Genomic DNA, 17,606 nt, shown 5'->3' with positions numbered 1-17,606 from the left:
TATGTTTAAATTGGAGTTCAGAAAAGCTAGTTTGTAAAAGTGAAATTAATAAATAGTTTTTGGATTATAGATGAGTAAAAGTAAGTTTAGTTATAAAATGACTAAAATAGGTATGAGTTTTAATAAATAATAAAACATGATTAAAAAAATGATTTCACATGATAAAATGAAATTAAAATAATTTAATATGAAGAAGTCAAATTTAATAAGTGAATTAAATTTTAAAACTTTAGAGAAATCATAAAAAAAATTTAAATATAAAGTGAAACATGAAAAAAAAATTGAGATAATAAAATAAATTTAAATTAACTTAATATGAATAAGCGAAATTGATTGAGTAAATAAATTTGAAAACACAACATAAATGAAAAAAATATTGCTAAAGGGAGAGGACTCGGTGACTACTCTAGATAAAAAGAAAACAAGTGAAGTCATGGGGAATAATAATGCTAGAAGGGAGAGAAAGAGGGAAGAAAAGTTTTCTGACACACCCAGAACAGTAAATAAGCTCTTCAAGGTTGAAAATAAGTTCCTTCCTCTGGCTTATTTTAAATGCACGATTGGGCAGCTTAAGTGCCTATTTGGGTCAGTGTTTGCTGGCCCAAACGTGGCTTAAAATGCAGATAAACCCGATTCAATTAGGAGGGGTTGTTTGGAAGGACATATCCTATATTGGGTTTATAGAAATTTAAGCTGCCCAATCGTGCGTTTAAAATAAGCCAGAGAAGGGAGCTTATTTTCAACCATGAAGAGCTTATTTATTATTCTGAGTGTATCAGAAAACTTTTGTTACCTCTTTCTCTCCCTTCTGGCATTATTATTTCTTATGACTTCACTTGTTTTCTTTTTATCCAGAGTAGTCACTGAGTCCTCTCCATTTTACAATATTTTTTTCATTTATGTGATGTTTTCAAATGTATTTACTCAATCAATTTCACTTCTTCATATTAAATTAATTTAAATTTATTATATTATCTCAATTCATTTTTTTGGTCCATGTTTCACTTTATATTTAAAATATTTTTTACAATTTCTCTAAAATTTTAAAATTTAATTCACTTATTAAATTTAACTTCTTCATATTGAATTATTTTAATTTCATTGTATTATGTGAATTTATTTATTTTTAATCATGTTTTATTATTTATTAAAACTCATATCTATTTTGGTCATTTTACAACCAAACTTACTTTTACTCAACTATAATCCAAATAACTTTTTATCAATTTCACTTTTACAAACTAACTTTTCTGAACTCCAATCTAAACACAATTTAACTTATTCAATTTAACTTTTAGCCAATTTCACTTTTGCAAAAGCTACTTTTCTAAGAAACTCTTTTTTCAATCATTGATCCAAACGGACCCTAAATTTCTCTAAGCCCAATACAAGATACGCCCTTCCAAACAATACCTCCTGATTAAATCGGGTTTATTTGCATTTTAAGCCATGTTTGGGCAAACAGGCACAAAGTCATGCTCAAGTGCATACTTGCAAGAATAGGGCTCTAATCTTACGCACAAGAACAAAAAGGATCTCTGCAAGAAATTAAAGCACGTGCGACCTTTAATGAATTTCAGAGAAATTTAGGAGTGAGAGAAAGTAGAAGAAAGACGTATGAAAGACAGAAAAGCTAAGGGTGTGTTTGGTTCAATGAAAGGAAAAGGAAGGGAAGGATTTTAATAGAACAGAGAAGAGGAAAATAGAGGAGATGGAAGGAATTTTAATGTTATCTTGTTTGGTTTAAAAAAGGAGGGAAGAAGAGAAATTTTTATGTGGACTATTTTATCCTTATTTTATCTTAATTTTTTAAAAAATTTTGTAAAATGCTTAATAAAGTATAATGACAAATGAAATTTAATTAATACTTAATATATATAAATTATAGTTGTTGGCAAAATATATATAAATATAGTTATACTTGTATGTATAATTATATTTTATAATTGTATTATACTCCCTCCGTTCCTTATTATAAGAGACAAATAATCAAATTACGTTGATAAAAAAAATAGTTAAAATTAGTTGAGGACAATTAATGTGTAAAAAGTGTAATGTTTTTTCCAACAATGCCTCTATTAATAAGGAGAGAGAGTATGAGAGAGAACAATTAAATTATTAAAAGAAAGAGAAGTGGGAGGGATAGAGAATATGAGTTGGAGACAAAATAAATAGGGGTAAAATAGGAAATCAATATAAAAAACTAGAGACAACTTTTAAGTGTCTCTTATATATGGGAACATGCTATAAGCATCAAATGTCTCTTATAATAAGGAATGGAGAGAGTAACATATATAGTAATAATACTAAGTAATATCATCATCATCATGGCCATCATCATAGGCAAAGTAACGGGTGAAAGGAAAATAAGAATGAAATTTAAGAATGAAAAATATTAAAATGCAAAAAAAAGCCCCTTCCTGTTGAATAATCGAGCCGGTAATATACAAGCCTAACTTGTCATAATGCCTATCGGCCAAGGTGTGGGGTGCCAAGGGCTTCAGCCACACTGCTTCAAGCCCGTTTTGCCATCGGCGAGCCCACTATATTTATATAAATACATATAAGTCAATTTTTAAATTATCTTATTATAATTTACTACTCAGTTCTAATACTCCCAGTCCAATTTTAATATTTTAGATTGTAAAGCCCAACCCATATTAATAATAAGAGTTTTGTTTATCTAAAAAATAATAAATATTGTATAAAAAATCAAATAGAGGCATATTGGACATACGTTTGGAACTTTATTATTATTATTTTTTAACTGGCCCACACCTTTTTTTTTTTTTGACCAAGAACTGGCCCACACCTTTCAGTTTCCAAATACATGGCTATATATTACAAAGATAGGGACACATGCATAGCTCATTTACTAGTGTGTGAAAATAATTTAAAATATATTTTTTAAAAAATATAAACAAGCTGGCAACGTGGGCTACTTTAGCCTCCATTGTCTCGGGTTGGCTGATATTCGCACTGCTAGTCCACTTTATCAACTCTATTTAATATGATAGCCCGCTCATTTTGGGTTCTTTTTAGATGGGCTCAAACAGACGAAAAATTTATAGGTTACAAACTGCTTGCTCAACACTATTTCCAATATACAGAAAAGTGTTCTCTTATGAATAAGAGTTAGTCTACTTAGTAATGAGTCAGTTCATAACTCATAAAATTGTGAATTTAAATATTGCTACCGATGTGAGAACTTTGTTAGTAAGCTACTTGTAAATACCTCTATAAGCGCTTTTTAAGTGTAGGGTGAAATGAGACCTAGATAATCTTATACTGATAATTGGGACATGACAGAAAGTCGTGCCATCACAATGCCATGCCATCCTGACATCCCTTTTTATTTTTTTTAAATTTTTTATTTTAAAACTAAATATATTTGAAGCATAAAAATTAATTATAAAAATTATACATATAGAATAGATAAAAATTAGCTAAAAAAATTAATAGGAATCGAAACTTGATAAAGAAAAATGTTTTTTTTTGGAAAATAGAAAATATATTAAATTCAAAATATCCCCTAAAAACATCATATAACCCATGCATAAAAATTTATAAATTGTAGAAATTATAATCATATACATTATAAAATTATTATATTAATAATAAGTAAAATAAATTTATAAAATTCAAAAAATATGTTTGGACAGGATTGGGATGAGATGCCCTTGTCTCATGTCCTATCCCGTCCTGTCCCAAAATATTTTTGTCTCTATCCACTTTTATCTCATTTCAAAAATTTTTGAAATGAGACTGTCTCATCCCAAAATGACTAGGACTGGAATAGGATGCCAGGATAGAACACAAACAAACACCCCTATAATCCAATATTATATGAGACTTTTTTTTTTGAAAAAAAAATTCATCAAGGGTTTTCACTTTTGAGGCTTACAACGTAAAGGATTTTGCTTCTTTAAACAAGTGTGCTTTTCAGTATTCAAACTTGTGATCTCTTCATTACAAAATGAAACTACTAATTACCACCTCAATCAACATCTTGTGAGAGTTAATGTGGAGAAAAAAATAAAATTAAAACAAAAAGTGAATGAATGAGAGCACCAACATGCACTCAACGGCTGATATCCTTGCAATTAACGCTTAGGAGGGGATCCACTTCCCATCAACTATCAATAGATCATCAATTATCAACTATATTCTTGAAAATTTGTAATACCTAATTGATTTAAAAGTAGGTCAGGTATGAGATTATGATATCTGAATATATTCAATTAATAAGATTTAAATAATACCTTGATTGAGATTTAAATATATTGAATTAAATGGAAAACATTATAAATAAATGCAATTTCAAATAGATGCTCAAATGAAAAAATTAATAATTAATTTTCAATTTGAATAATATCTTAATTTGAATTTGAATATATTAAATTAAATGAAGAGTATCATAATTAAATAGTATGTCAATTAAATGTTTAAATGGAGAAATAAAGAAATAATTCCAAATTTTCATCTATTTTCTATAGATTTTGCATCTCTAACTCAAATTCCATTAAAATGAATCAAAAAATATATTCCTGTTAAAAGTAGGGTTGGTAATATGGGCCAACCCGCAGGTTGTGAGTTGACTTGTGGGGGGTTGAGCCTATGGCGGGTCAGGCCATGGTATGGAAAACCGGACCGAATTGGTCGGTTCAAACTGGAAATCGGTGAACCGGTCACTTGTACGGTCTGGTTGGTTAACAAAACCGAGATCACAAAGAACCGGCATGACTCGGTTTAACTTGAAGTAAACTGGGATTAACCCAGGTAACCCACTAGTCTGGATGGGTTAGCCAGGGTTTTTTTTTTTCAAAGCTTCCCATGCTCAGAAACTTAAAAAAAAAAAAGACAGATCAGACCGTCGTCGGATTTTGCTATGAAAGTTGAACTTCGTTGCCGCTGTGACCGTTTCCTCACCGTCGTTCTTCTTAGTGGCAAGATCTCCCTGCAACTCATTAGACCGTTGCCATCATGCTTTACAAAGAGCTTATCAAATCTGTGTGCAAAAGCCATGGATGCCGATGAAGAAAGAGAGAACAAAATGCAAAAGAAGGTTGCCTTCGAAACATGCGCTCTGAATGCTAAAGCGTAGGAAGCATAAATGAAAAGACTATCCTAGCTACTGAGACTCGTGATGCTTGAGGAGAGGAGAGAGGCAAGTGATCACGTGAAAGAGGGAGAATAACAAAGAGAAAAGTCAAAAAGCAAGAGGAATGTACGGGTGACAGGTAGGAGAAGAAATTAAAAAAAATAATGGAAAAGAAAGTTCTTTTTATTTAAAGACTGAATAATTTGTTTTCAAAATTAAAATATAAATATTTTTATGTGTTTTAATTAAATTATAATATATTAATTATTACTGGTTTGGCTCCGGTCTGACCCACTAATCCTTGAATCATTGCCTCGATCGGTTTAGTCACTGGTTTGGTTTTTAGTACCTTGGGTCGGGTTGAAAAAGCTCGTTTGAAGGTAAGTTGGCTTTTATCCAACCATAACCCCCAATGCCGGTTGGTGGGTTGGCCTGCCAACCAGCTAACACTTATTTATTTTTTTTGAAATTTTTTTTACTTTTTAATCTTTTTTTATACAATATCAAAAAAATAATTTTTTTTCTTGAAATATTTGATTGAAAGCTCCAAATAAATTATAAAAGTATTTTAAAATTTTTTAAATAGGATATAATATATAATAATATAATTAAAAAATTTTAAAAAATAGCGGTGTGGGTTAAAAAGGCTCATTTACTAGTGGGTTGGCCAAAGCTAACCCTAACCCATCATTTTTTACAGGTTGACGGGTCCAACCCATATTACCAACTCTAGTTAGAAGTAGATTTTCAACTATCTTAGATAACGCAATTTATTAAATTTTAAATATAATCAAATTTGCTAATCTGTACATTCCTGGGGGGAGAAATTTCTAGTTTTAAGGGAAAAGACTAAAGATCTATTTCTAGTTTTTGAAAATGGGTTTGACAGCAAAGGACTAATCGTCTTGATTGCGCTTACCCACTTCTTCCCCTACTTGACCTTAATTTCCTTTCCGTTTATAGCTATGGAATCAAAATTTCAATGGTTCCGATTTAGCATTTTATAAACACAAATATTGTTATAATTTTAGATAAAAATATATAAATAGATTTAAATTTCTGAAATTTAATTTGAACAGTTCACAACTATATAGGCTATTATTATAAAAGCAACTTTTTTCCTAATGTTTTTACTGCAATTGTGAACTATTCAAATCAAATTTTAAGAGTTTAAATTTGTTTATCTACTTTTATCTAAAATTATAATAATATTTGTTTTTATAAAATGTTAAATCTAACCCTTTAGATTTTTTTGTTTGTTTGTAAGGAAGCCATTGGAATTTTGATCTAATGGTTATGATGGGAAAAAAAAGCTAATGGAGAGAATACTACTCATTTGACAGAAAGTAGCATATAAATTAGAAACAAATAAAAAAATATTTTTTTGTATCTGACAATGAAAATGTTTTTTTAAGATAAAATGACAGAAAAAATACTTTTTAAATTTTAAAAAGATAAATAGGGCATATTGGCTACTCTTGTCATAATTTTGATTACCTTCATAATACCTATTTGTCATTTTGAAATTAAATAAGTATTTTTCTGTCATTTTTTATTTTTTTAATTCCTGACGCAGATGAAAATGCTTCTATATGTTATGAAAAAGGATAAAAAGACCCATAAAAGTAAAGGAAATAATATATAAATTTATACTAATAATAATTTACCTAGCTTCAAACGCAGTAAAGAAATATCACAATTGAATTACCACATTTGAAATATATGAATTAAATAAATATTTATTTATATCATAAAAACATTTCATGGTTACTTTATTTCCTTGGTAGACCATTTTACTATTTAACTTGTATAATATTGATCAGGTTTAAAAACATGACTTTTTATACCGACTCACTTGCAACCTATATATTGGCGTAAAAATTGAAGAGATTTCGTTCGCCCAAAAAAAATTGAAGAGATTCTTTTATTAACCTTTTCTATACTCATTAGTACATTTTTCTATATTAATTTAATAATTAGTGTAGAAAGTGTTATCTTATCTGCACTAATTATAGAACCGATATAAAAAGCTTTTTTAACACACAGACACACACACATAAATAGATATATATATTTATTACTTTTTGTATCATATATATGAACAATTACCAGACTTACTCATTTGGATTTATTTGCAAGGTAATTTTTCCAACTACAAGCAAAGACAAAAAAGAACAACGCATAATCGCCAGGTGTCTGAAATGTGTACGAATTATTATTTTTGGATGAGTAATGTGTAATGCGTACAAAAATTTTAGCGACACAGAAAAACGAAGGGTCATATATGAAGTAAATTTAAACTAAAAGGGTCGTGACCACATATTTCTCTCAGTTTCTCTTATCCAAAATCCACAAAGTCTGTGATTCTGCTTCAGTTTTTTCTCCTTCTATAATCATCTCCTCCTCCACAACTCTAAACAAACACATCATCATCATCTTCCCAAATACTCTCTCCCCCCCCCCCCCCTGCAGCAGAAACAAAGAAAGAATGAATGACACAGTGGACAAGCTTGTGGTGTTTCTAGCGAAGAGAGATGGCATAGACAAGCTGGTGAAGACATTTCAGTATGTCTCCAAGCTTTCGAACTGGCGCATTGAAGAGACCAACCCGGAGATGGCGAAGAGGTTCAAGAATTGGGAAGTTTCCTCCGGGCTCAGCCGGAAGGCCTTCAGGACGGGTAGGTTTCTCACCGGCTTCAACCTTCTCCGGCGAAACCCGGGTTCGAACCTGACTCTCCGGCTGCTAGCCATCCCGGCAAATGCCGGCGAGATGATTTACTTCTTCTTCGACCACGTTACCTGGTTGGCAAGAATTGGTACGATAAACGCAGACTTGGCCAAGAAGGCAAGCTTCATATCAGCATTTGGAGAAGCAGTGGGATATATGTTCTTCCTCATAGCTGATTTTTTGCTGATAAAGGAAGGGATTAAGAAAGAGAGGAAGATCAGAAGAAGCAGAAGAGAAATCTCCAAAGAAGAAGATGAAGATGAAGAACAAGAGAAGAGGGATAAGGATGAGGTTAAGAAGATTAGGGTTGATAGGGTGATGAGGCTAATGGCAGTGGCTGCAAATATTGCGGATTTGATCATAGCTTTGGCTGAGATTGAACCAAACCCATTTTGCAATCATGCTGTGACTCTGGGGATTAGTGGCTTGGTTTCTGCTTGGGCTGGTTGGTATAGAAATTGGCCCTCATAGTTCGTATATCCCCAACCAAAGAACAATAATTAATTAAATAATCTTCGATATTTAATTTCTACTTTTCAGAAAAGGAATGCCATATTGTTAATGTTTATATATCTTCATCTTATAGCCAGAGTACTGTTGGATAGATGCTACCAAGTTTTGATTAACTGGGCTTTAATTTGTTATTACTAATAATACTCTTTATTTTTATCCAAGAATTCATCATACTCCTTTTGGACTATAACTAGCTAGTAGATTAGATGCATGTGAGAAATGATTTGCATTATCCAAGATTTATAGTTTGCTGAAATTTTGTATATTTCATTGCGTCTTGGACGCCCATATGTTGCAATAATGCCCAATTCTAGAAGCCACTTTATTCAATTATTCCATGATGGTGCATTTTCTAGGAATATGATTAATTTGCCTAAATTTCATAAACGTTATGTTATGTATGGATTCCTTAAATTTGACACTTTTCTTGGTATAAGGGGAAGGGAGGGGAGGAGAGGGAAAATTTTAGTTAATGAGCTTAATTTAAAAAATTCAAGAAGTGAGGTTAAAAGTTTTTAATTAATTTTTTTTTTTACTTTTTTATCTTACATTTTTTATCCAAAATTTATAACCTCACTTTTTAAATTTTTTTAAATTGAGCTTATTAAAATTCTCTCTTTCCTCCCCACCCTTTCAATTCTCTCATATCAAACATAAGATTACAGTGAATTCCTTAAACTTTAGTAGTTATGTAGATAATTGCCTTATGATTAGTTTTGTTCATTACTTATCTATCTATAACTTAAAATTTAATTAAAGGGCTATTCGCATTTGACTTAAAGTTGTGGAGATTATGCGCATATTGAATAAAAATAAAGTTTTTTTGGCTTAGGTGTTATAAAAAGACTACGTATGATTTTATTATTTAAATAAATATAATTTAAAATTATAGTAAAATAAAAAAGGGAGAATCCTGATTAAACCCAATTAAAATATCAAAATTCAAATTAAGGTCTACGTTTTTAACAAATTCCTAATTAGACCAATAAGCCTTATTAGGAATTTTAAAAATATTGTTAAAAAACTAAAATACCTTTTTATAATTTAAAATAATATTATTTTGAAAAAAAATTAAACCATGAAAACTTGAAATTATATAGTATTTATTTATACAAAATGTTTTACATAAAAAAATTGAAAATACTATGAGCAAAAAATTTACAATGTATAATATAATATTTTATACCAATTCGGATATATTGATAAGAAATTTATGAAAACAATTACTTTTTTTTTTTGGTAATGGCAATAGGACCTTTTAATTATTTGATTTCAATACCATTAAATTAATAATTTTTTAAAAGAAATTTTTTTCCTAATAGTTGAAAAATTAGAATCTTAATGTATTAGTATGTTTCAGCACCAAGTTTATCATTTTCTTAAGTGCTTTGTTATATCTACCATATAGATGTTTTCGTCATGTTATGTCTTATAATCTTACTGCTAATTCTTATTGCTAAAATTCTTACTAAAAATTAATATGAGTTTGTATTGGAAGTCTAAATAACTTTTCTAACATTTCATGGGACGGGTGGAGTAATATGAACTTCTTAATATGAATTTATAAAAAAAAAATTATATATTTTACTCTTTTAACAACATATGGATTAAGAACATGTGAAGCTGATAGTTCATCTAATAACATCTCAAGAAAAAAAAAATTTAGGTCATAAATTGATTGGACCAATTGCTAATTTGCTGCTTTAAATGGGTATTTTAATCTTTTAACAATATTAAAAAAATCTCTAATAAGACCTCTTGGCCTAATTAGGAATTTGTTAAAGTGTAGACTTTAATTTAAATTTTGATATTTCAACCAGATTTAATTAGAATTCTCCCAATAAAAAATTCAATTCATTATAATATTTCATAGAAATTTAATACAAATATAAGTTTATAATTGTAATAATACAAATAAGATAATTTGCTTACAATAATAAACGAAACACTCATGATCACAACAATGATCTAAAATTTCAATATAAATTCAATATTGGATGACTCCGACAAAATGAACCAAGTCATTAACATATTTTGGCTAGGAATTGGATTTATTTTCTGCAGTGCTATGAGATTAACTTAAGAAAGCATTGTTGTAGCACCATAAGATTAACTTGACCCTATTTTTGGTGTGAAGAAAATGTGGGGAATGAGAAGAAAAATTTTAACGACTTAGATTTAAAAATTTGAAAAACGATTGGTGTTATAAAATTTTAATAAAGAGAAGGTATACGATAAAATAGTATGAAAAATTAATTAAAAGCTTTTAAGCTGATTTTTTAAATTGAACTCATTAAAATTTTCCTTCCCTCTCATTTTTTAAGGTGCATTTAGTATTTAAAGTACTTTGTGATGCATTTAATATTCTAAAGTATTTTTTTCAAGTGCGTCTATCATGTTAAATTATTTTTTGGTGCATTCAGCACCCCTAAACTGCTAAGGATAAAATTGCAGTAAAAAAATACTTCACGGTATTGGGTACATCTGAAAAATACTTTAGGGAGTTTAATGCATGATAAAGACCTGAAAAATATTTCATGATACTGGATGCGCCTTTACCGTTTTAGTATATATATGAAGGGTGAGATGATTCCCATCCACCAAACAACCCATATGTCTCCTACTCTCATTCACAAGTTGGTTTAGCATCAAAGCTACTGATCATCAACTTCTCTAAAGGTCAATATCTATAAATCATCTGTAGATTAAACATAAAACTCTCATATTCAAATTTAGATTTATTTAAACTTGAAGCTGAAACATCAAGCTATCTCTCAAATAAAGAGAAAGATACAAATATATAGTTTCTGTAAATTATCTATATTTTGTTTGTAGATTAGGAGCCACAATCACAGCTGCAGGTGGGGACATCAGCATCAAAGCTGCTGAGGCAGATGGCAAAGGCTTGAAATGCTGAGAGTGGATAACAGTAATCCATAACAAACACGTCTTCTCCAATCTTAGCAAATTCCAAGATTACTTTCTCTTTCTCTTGTTCTTGTCCATGTTCTTCTTCTTCATCATCATCAACAGAAACAATAAGCTGAAAATTAGCAGATGGCAATGTACCATGATGTCGGAAGTTGAGGTGCCAGTGTAAGGATCGAAAATGTTCACCATTACACATGGGATCCTTGCTTTTAAGTTTCAGAGGCTTCACTATAGAGTTCATAATCATAAGGGTGCAGTTCATTTCTCTCGGACCTTCGATTGTGTGAATCATGCATTTGTGAACAATGTTGGCCTTATATGTAATGGTACCAACATTGTATTCAGGTACCTTATTAGGGTAAAATAATCTCTGAATAAATTGATTGTTTATGGGTTTAACTACTTCAACAGGTTCACATTGTTCTGGAGGTTGACTGTCATATATAGTGAACTTGTCCTCGAACAAATTAGACCTATCAAAAGTCAATAATAATGCAAGTTCATCATTAAAAGGGAAAAATGATTAACACCATCTTTAATTTCTAAAATTTGATCTCATTTTGATTGTGATTCTTAAAATTTGAAAACAGCAGTTTTTAGTATTTGAAATTCAATCTCGTTTTGGATGGTATCTGAAATTTGAAACTAGTAGTTTTGGTTCTTAAAATTTGATCTTATTTTTAGTTTTATTTTCTAGAGACAACAAATCTTTAGGTGTGTTAATTTTATACTTAGATTATTTCATAAGCCCAATAAGGTAAAGCCCACTTAGTAAATAGTCTTGTAACATTTATTATTGTGGATTCTTCTATTGTACAAAATGTATAGTACATATGTCACACTCTCATGTATTCTAGGATTTGCCATCATACCTATTTATTGAATAGAAAATAAAGTGAATAGTATGCCTCATTTTACACATTTCCTTTCTTATAAAAGACTTTTCTTGGTATCAGAACGTTAAGGTAAGTAGCCATGACAACCAATAATGACTCATGTCGCTCTTAGCCATATGGAAACACCAGCAAAGGGTCCTCGTTGGTGCCCACATCATTGCTGGCAAAATTGTAAAAGAAAAGGATGGCCCTCTCCTAGAATTGTTGTGTCAAGCTGGACAGAACAAATGACCCTGTATGGGCCCTTCATGTCTTAACCATTATTAAGGATTATAAGCTTGAGGGTTACATTAATAGGATAAAGAAGTGTTCCATTCGGTTCATCACTGAATGCAATAACACCATATTGAATCTAGATTTTGAGGAATGGGTAGCTATTGACCAGTTGCTATTCGGTTGGCTTCTTAGCATGATGACCTTGGAGATTTCATCTAAATGACTAATGTATCAACATCTGCTGGTTTATGGCTCACCATTAAACTGTCATCTGGAGCAAGGACCAAGTTGAGACTTCTAATGCTCATATTTGAGCTTCAATGCACTACTAGGAAAGGTGCTATGAGGATGAATGAATATTTGTCCAAGATCAAGGCCTTGACTAATCAACTTTTCCTCTTTGGGAGCCCCATACTACTTCTAGATCTTATTATTCAGGCCTTAGCTAGCCTTGATGTTGAGTATAACCCCATTGTGGTTCAACTATCTCATGAAGTTGAAGAGCTTAGCTGGCTGGATGTACAAACTTCTCTTTATACCTACAAGAGTCGCATGGATCAACTGAACCAACTTTCTCACCTCTCCATCAATACTAATCTGGTTAACTATACCCGAGCTGAGGAGAGGTACACTCCAAGGAATACTTGGTGTGGAGGCTGTGGAAACAGAGGTAGAAGGGGCTATGGTAGGGACAATCGTAATCGTGGTCAATACAACAATAATAGCAATGAAGACATATCCAAATGTTAGTTGTGTGAGAAGTTTGGTCATGTTGTTGAAAACTGCTTCTATTGGTATAACAAATCCTTTTCTAAGTCTGGAACAAAGAAGTACGATGGCAACAGAGGCTTGGGCTTTTATTCTGACCATGACAGTGCTTATTGGGCAATCCTGAAAATTGTGAATCATGATACCTGGTATTCGGACAATGGGGCAACTAGTCATGTGGCCAAAGATCTTGCCAAACTTATGATCTTGCTGCTTTGTCTGGTAAGATGAACATAATAGTTGGTAATGGCTACAAATTAGGAGTAGAAAGAATAGGCTCTTCCACTATTCAAAACACTTCTCACAAGAAGGTTAAACTGAAAAATGTTTTATATGCTCCTTAAAGCAAGAAGAATCTCATAAGTGTTTATAAAGTGGCATGTGATAATGATGTTGATATGATATTTAACTCAAGTGGTGTTTGTGTGAAGTATCAGGCAACAGGGCAAACAATGCTTCAGGGAAAATCAAGTAATGGTGGTATGTTTAAGGTTTTAAACCAGTAGAAAGATGGTAGTGCAACTCTAGTTTTTGTTACAAACAAAGAAGCTGATAGTTTAGCATTTAGGAATTGTAGTTTCAGTAAAAGTTTTTGGCATTGTAGACTTGATCACCCAAGTGAAAAGATTGTGAATCAGCCCATTAGTAAATGTAACATGCAAGTAATTTCTAGTAATGAGAATGAGCATTTCTTTTGTGAATCTTGCAAGTATGGTAAATCACATTCTTTGCCCTTTAAGGTTTCTAACTCTTGAGCCTCAAAACCCCTAGAAATGATTCATATAAACCTATGGGGACCAGCACCAATTGCTTCTATGAATGGCTACAAGTACTACGTTCTGTTTCTTGATGACTATAACAGATACTTTGGGATTTTTGCACCGAAATCTAAGGATGAAACTCTACAAGCTTTTGTTCAGTTTAAAAAATATGCTGAAAAACAGTTTGAGAGTAGCATTAAAATAGTCCAAAGTGATTAGGGAGGAGAATATAGATCATTTGCTAAAACTTTACAAGATACTAGTATACATTTTAGACATTCCTGTCCTCATACTTCACCTCAAAATGGGAGGGCTGAAAGAAAACATAACATATAAATGCCCTTATTTTATTGGTAGGAGGCATTCCATACTGCCACTGAACTCATTAATCAACTTCTAACTCCTGTTTTAGGAGGAGGATCACCCTATCTTAGATTGTTTTGCAAGTTTCCTGATTATGAGTTCTTGAAGATTTTTGGTACTACGTGCTATCCTTGCCTTAGATTGTGTAATGACCATAAATTACAGTTCAGGACCACCAAATGTGTCTTCATTGGCTATAGTAATTCTCATAAAGGCTACGAGCGTCTCAATTCTAATGGGAGAATATATATTTCACAGCATGTTGTTTTAATGAGACTGATTTTCCTTTTTCAATAGGTTTTATGAATAATAAATAGAAGGTACTTGAGGAAATGATTCATCGTGAACTTTTCAAATCTCCTCTTTCCTCTATGCCTAAAGAGTATCCAGCTCAAATGCCTCTAACATCTAGTTCAACTGTTCAAATCTCTGAGTTTCCTGCATTGCCAATACCCAACTGTCCTAGTAGCACTTCTACTAAAAATTCATAGTCAGAATTAGTCACACAGAGTTTATCAACTTCAATAGATGAACTACAATCAACTCCTTGTGGTCCTATACAATCTAAAGAGGGCTCTAGATCTTAATAACAACCACAAATGTGGGAGATAGCAATGGTACCAGCACAACATCATATGGTCACTAGGAGCAAAGTGGGTATTCACAAACCCAAACATCCCTATGTACGTATAGCTACAACAAATGCAAAACTTGTTGAGTGAAAGAAGCCTTGAACTCTCAAGAGTGGCAGCAAGCTATGTAGGCAGAATATGATGTACTTATAAAAAATAATACATGAAAATTGGTTCCTTATCAAGGAAACAGGAAATTAGTAGATTATAAAAGGGTGTTTAAAGTTAAAACTAGTGTAGATGGATCAATTTCTAAGCCTAAGGCAAGGTTGGTTGCTAAGGGCTTTCAACAAAGTCCTGGGATAGATTTCTATGAAACTTTTAGTCTTGTTTTGAACACATCAACACTGCGGTTTATATTAACCTTGGTTGTGACTTTCGGCTAGCCTATTAGGCAGTTAGACATCAATAATGCCTTCATAAATACAAATCTACAAGAGCAAGTTCTAATGAGATAAGCAGAAGGGTTTGAATCAACCCAATTTCCCAAGTCATTCGTGGCCCTCATAACACGTGCCTAGAGTGTTGATTTGAAGGAAGCTTTGCACCGTTTCTTTGTGTTCTACATGTGAGTTATGAGGGCCAGGGATGACTTGATGGCAATATGCAGCACAACAATGAAAATTGAACTCATTCACTTCTTGAACGATTTTAATTTCATTGTGTCAGACTGAAAATCGTTTTGAAGGAACAATTTTCTTGAATTTCTAAACTCGTTCCAGAGCTGAACGATTTTAACTATAATATTTTGGTAATTATTTTTCAAAGTGCAGTATCTTGGTAAATTTTTTTACTATTTATAGGGTCTGGTTCAAAAAGGACTTTATAAACCAATAAGGATCAAAACCAATGATTTGACACCATAGATATCAAAATTAAAATTGAACCAAATTATAAGAAACAACGATATTATTAACCCATAGTTTCTTGAAGGAAGAGAAACTTGCCTTAGTTCGCCAACATATGTGTCGCTGGTTGGACGAAAGTCATTAGAAACTAAAGATATAAAGTAACTAATATGTGTGAACCCTTTTTCTCTTTTGGCAGCCAACAAAAACATATCATTCCTATTGTCTGCTGTTATATTGAAAAACACAAACAAATTAATTAAAGCTCTTCAATATAAGATGAACAAACACAAGTAATATATAATAATAATAAAATAAAATGAATGAAATTACTTACATGGCTCTGGACCCAAGTACAACGAACAAATAGAAGTTTCTCTGTTCCTTTTGATATAGCATTGGATTGGGGAATCCCGATGCCCTAGCTGATCATAGGCATTTATAAATGGAAAAAAAAAGATGATGAAGAAGAAGACAAGGATTAGACTATAGAGGTGTTTAGATAGAATCCAAACTATAAGTTTAAAAGTGCTTTTATAGTATACGAAGTAAATATGTAGAGGGATTTGCCTTCTTTTACAGAAAAGTGCTTTTTAAAAGTACTTTTCCTTAGTACCAAACACCTGATATATTAAAGAAAAAAGATTCCATAGATGAAAAACCATGAAGGGAAAGCATTTTTTTTTTTTTTTGTGTTTAGTAGATGATACTCCTCCGATCCTTAATATATATAAGACTTGATTAACTAATTTAAATAGATTAAAGATGTCAGTTAAATTAGTTAATATGATTTGTTTTTTCCAAAAAAACACCCTAAACAACTTTTTTAATTCTCTCCCTCCCTCTTCTATTTGATTATTATTGGGAAAATATTAATAGAGTTAATTTAAAAAAAATTGATAAATATATGTAATAAATCCTATATATAGGACTTACATCAACTTCCTAACTAGTTTCTATATTAAAGACTAGAGGAGTATAATGACAAGAAGTTTTGTCCTCACTAGATAGACCCAATTAATCCACGTTGATTGCACAAGACTGCTATATTCTGTCAACAATTAAATCTTTAAATAAATTATTATTTCTAGTCTTAAATAAAAGACCTAGTTGACTAACTTGAAGAGATTAAGAAAATATATTAAGTTAGTTATTTATAATAAATAAATATTGTCTTTCCTAAAATATTATCACTAATCAAGTGTATTGGCTAGAATTATTATTATTAGAATGACTACCTTGAGGGAAAAAAATACATAAATATGAGAGACAAAATTGACTGGAGTCTTATAATTAAGATTAAAATAAAAGTCAAACAAAATTTTATATTAAAGATCGGAGGTAATATTAACCAAAAAGACGTCACTTGGTAATTTCATGATTGTGTTCAGCAGACATAAAGTGACTTCTTTTTTCATTTTTTAAAAAAATAAAAGATCTCTTTTTAAAATTTTGAGAGAGAGCTTTCCTATTTCGTTAGGATCCTTTTTCTATTTGTAGTTAAAAAAAAAGATATTAAAAACATTTGGAATAATAGAAGAAATTATATAATTACTTACTTGTTTCAATGAGATGGGAAAAGTGAGGTGTCCAGAGAGCTCAGGAGTCTTAACAATGTCCTTTGTGATTGCTCTCCATGACTTACAAACTGAAGCACAAGACAGAATAAAACGAGCAGGCCAAGATGCTTCAGTCTCTTCCACTCTCTTTATCATGTACCAAAGCAATTCTGGCGGTAGATTTCCCCATCGTCCTTGTTCTTCTTCTTCATCGTCGACACAATTTCTTAATGACATTATGATTGCTCAACAAACATGATCAATCATACAAAGCCTGCACCACCAAAACC

At 31.2% G+C, this 17,606-nt stretch overlaps 2 protein-coding genes across 2 annotated transcripts; one reads left to right on the top strand and one right to left on the bottom strand.

Moving 5' to 3' along the window:
• The first annotated feature begins 799 nt into the window (after positions 1 to 799).
• Positions 800 to 8,503, top strand: LOC114757585 (peroxisomal membrane protein 11-4). The gene is made up of 2 exons (XM_028946665.1): positions 800 to 811; positions 7,574 to 8,503. Exon 2 carries the CDS (start codon positions 7,590 to 7,592, stop codon positions 8,298 to 8,300), a length of 711 nt encoding a protein of 236 aa, XP_028802498.1. The 5' UTR covers positions 800 to 811; positions 7,574 to 7,589; the 3' UTR covers positions 8,301 to 8,503.
• A 2,675-nt stretch (positions 8,504 to 11,178) lies between these two features.
• LOC114757557 (tubby-like F-box protein 5) lies at positions 11,179 to 17,553 on the bottom strand. Its single transcript, XM_028946628.1, has 5 exons — positions 17,317 to 17,553; positions 16,095 to 16,182; positions 15,857 to 15,986; positions 11,604 to 11,746; positions 11,179 to 11,339 (listed from the first exon to the last, which is right to left on the bottom strand). Exons 1-5 carry the CDS (start codon positions 17,551 to 17,553, stop codon positions 11,179 to 11,181), a joined length of 759 nt encoding a protein of 252 aa, XP_028802461.1.
• Between the last annotated feature and the right edge of the window lie 53 nt (positions 17,554 to 17,606).

Source organism: Neltuma alba, unplaced genomic scaffold, assembly GCF_004799145.2.
Source record: "Neltuma alba isolate B1F8T4 unplaced genomic scaffold, ASM479914v2 tig00010610_pilon, whole genome shotgun sequence".
NCBI classification, from domain to species: domain Eukaryota; kingdom Viridiplantae; phylum Streptophyta; class Magnoliopsida; order Fabales; family Fabaceae; genus Neltuma; species Neltuma alba.
Note: the sequence above shows the minus strand (reverse complement) of the source record. Positions and strands in the feature narration are given on the sequence as shown.

Bases quoted from the DNA above. Each gene is read 5' to 3' on its own strand.
- LOC114757557 (XM_028946628.1), bottom strand. From the start codon at position 17,553: ATGTCATTAAGAAATTGTGTCGACGATGAAGAAGAAGAACAAGGACGA. The intron at 16,183-17,316 runs GTAAGTAATTAT...GCCTATGATCAG, and splicing joins TTCCCATCTCATTGAAACAA to CTAGGGCATCGGGATTCCCC. The intron at 11,747-15,856 runs GCAAGTTTCTCT...GACTTTTGATAG, and splicing joins ACATATGTTGGCGAACTAAG to GTCTAATTTGTTCGAGGACA.
- LOC114757585 (XM_028946665.1), top strand. From the start codon at position 7,590: ATGAATGACACAGTGGACAAGCTTGTGGTGTTTCTAGCGAAGAGAGAT.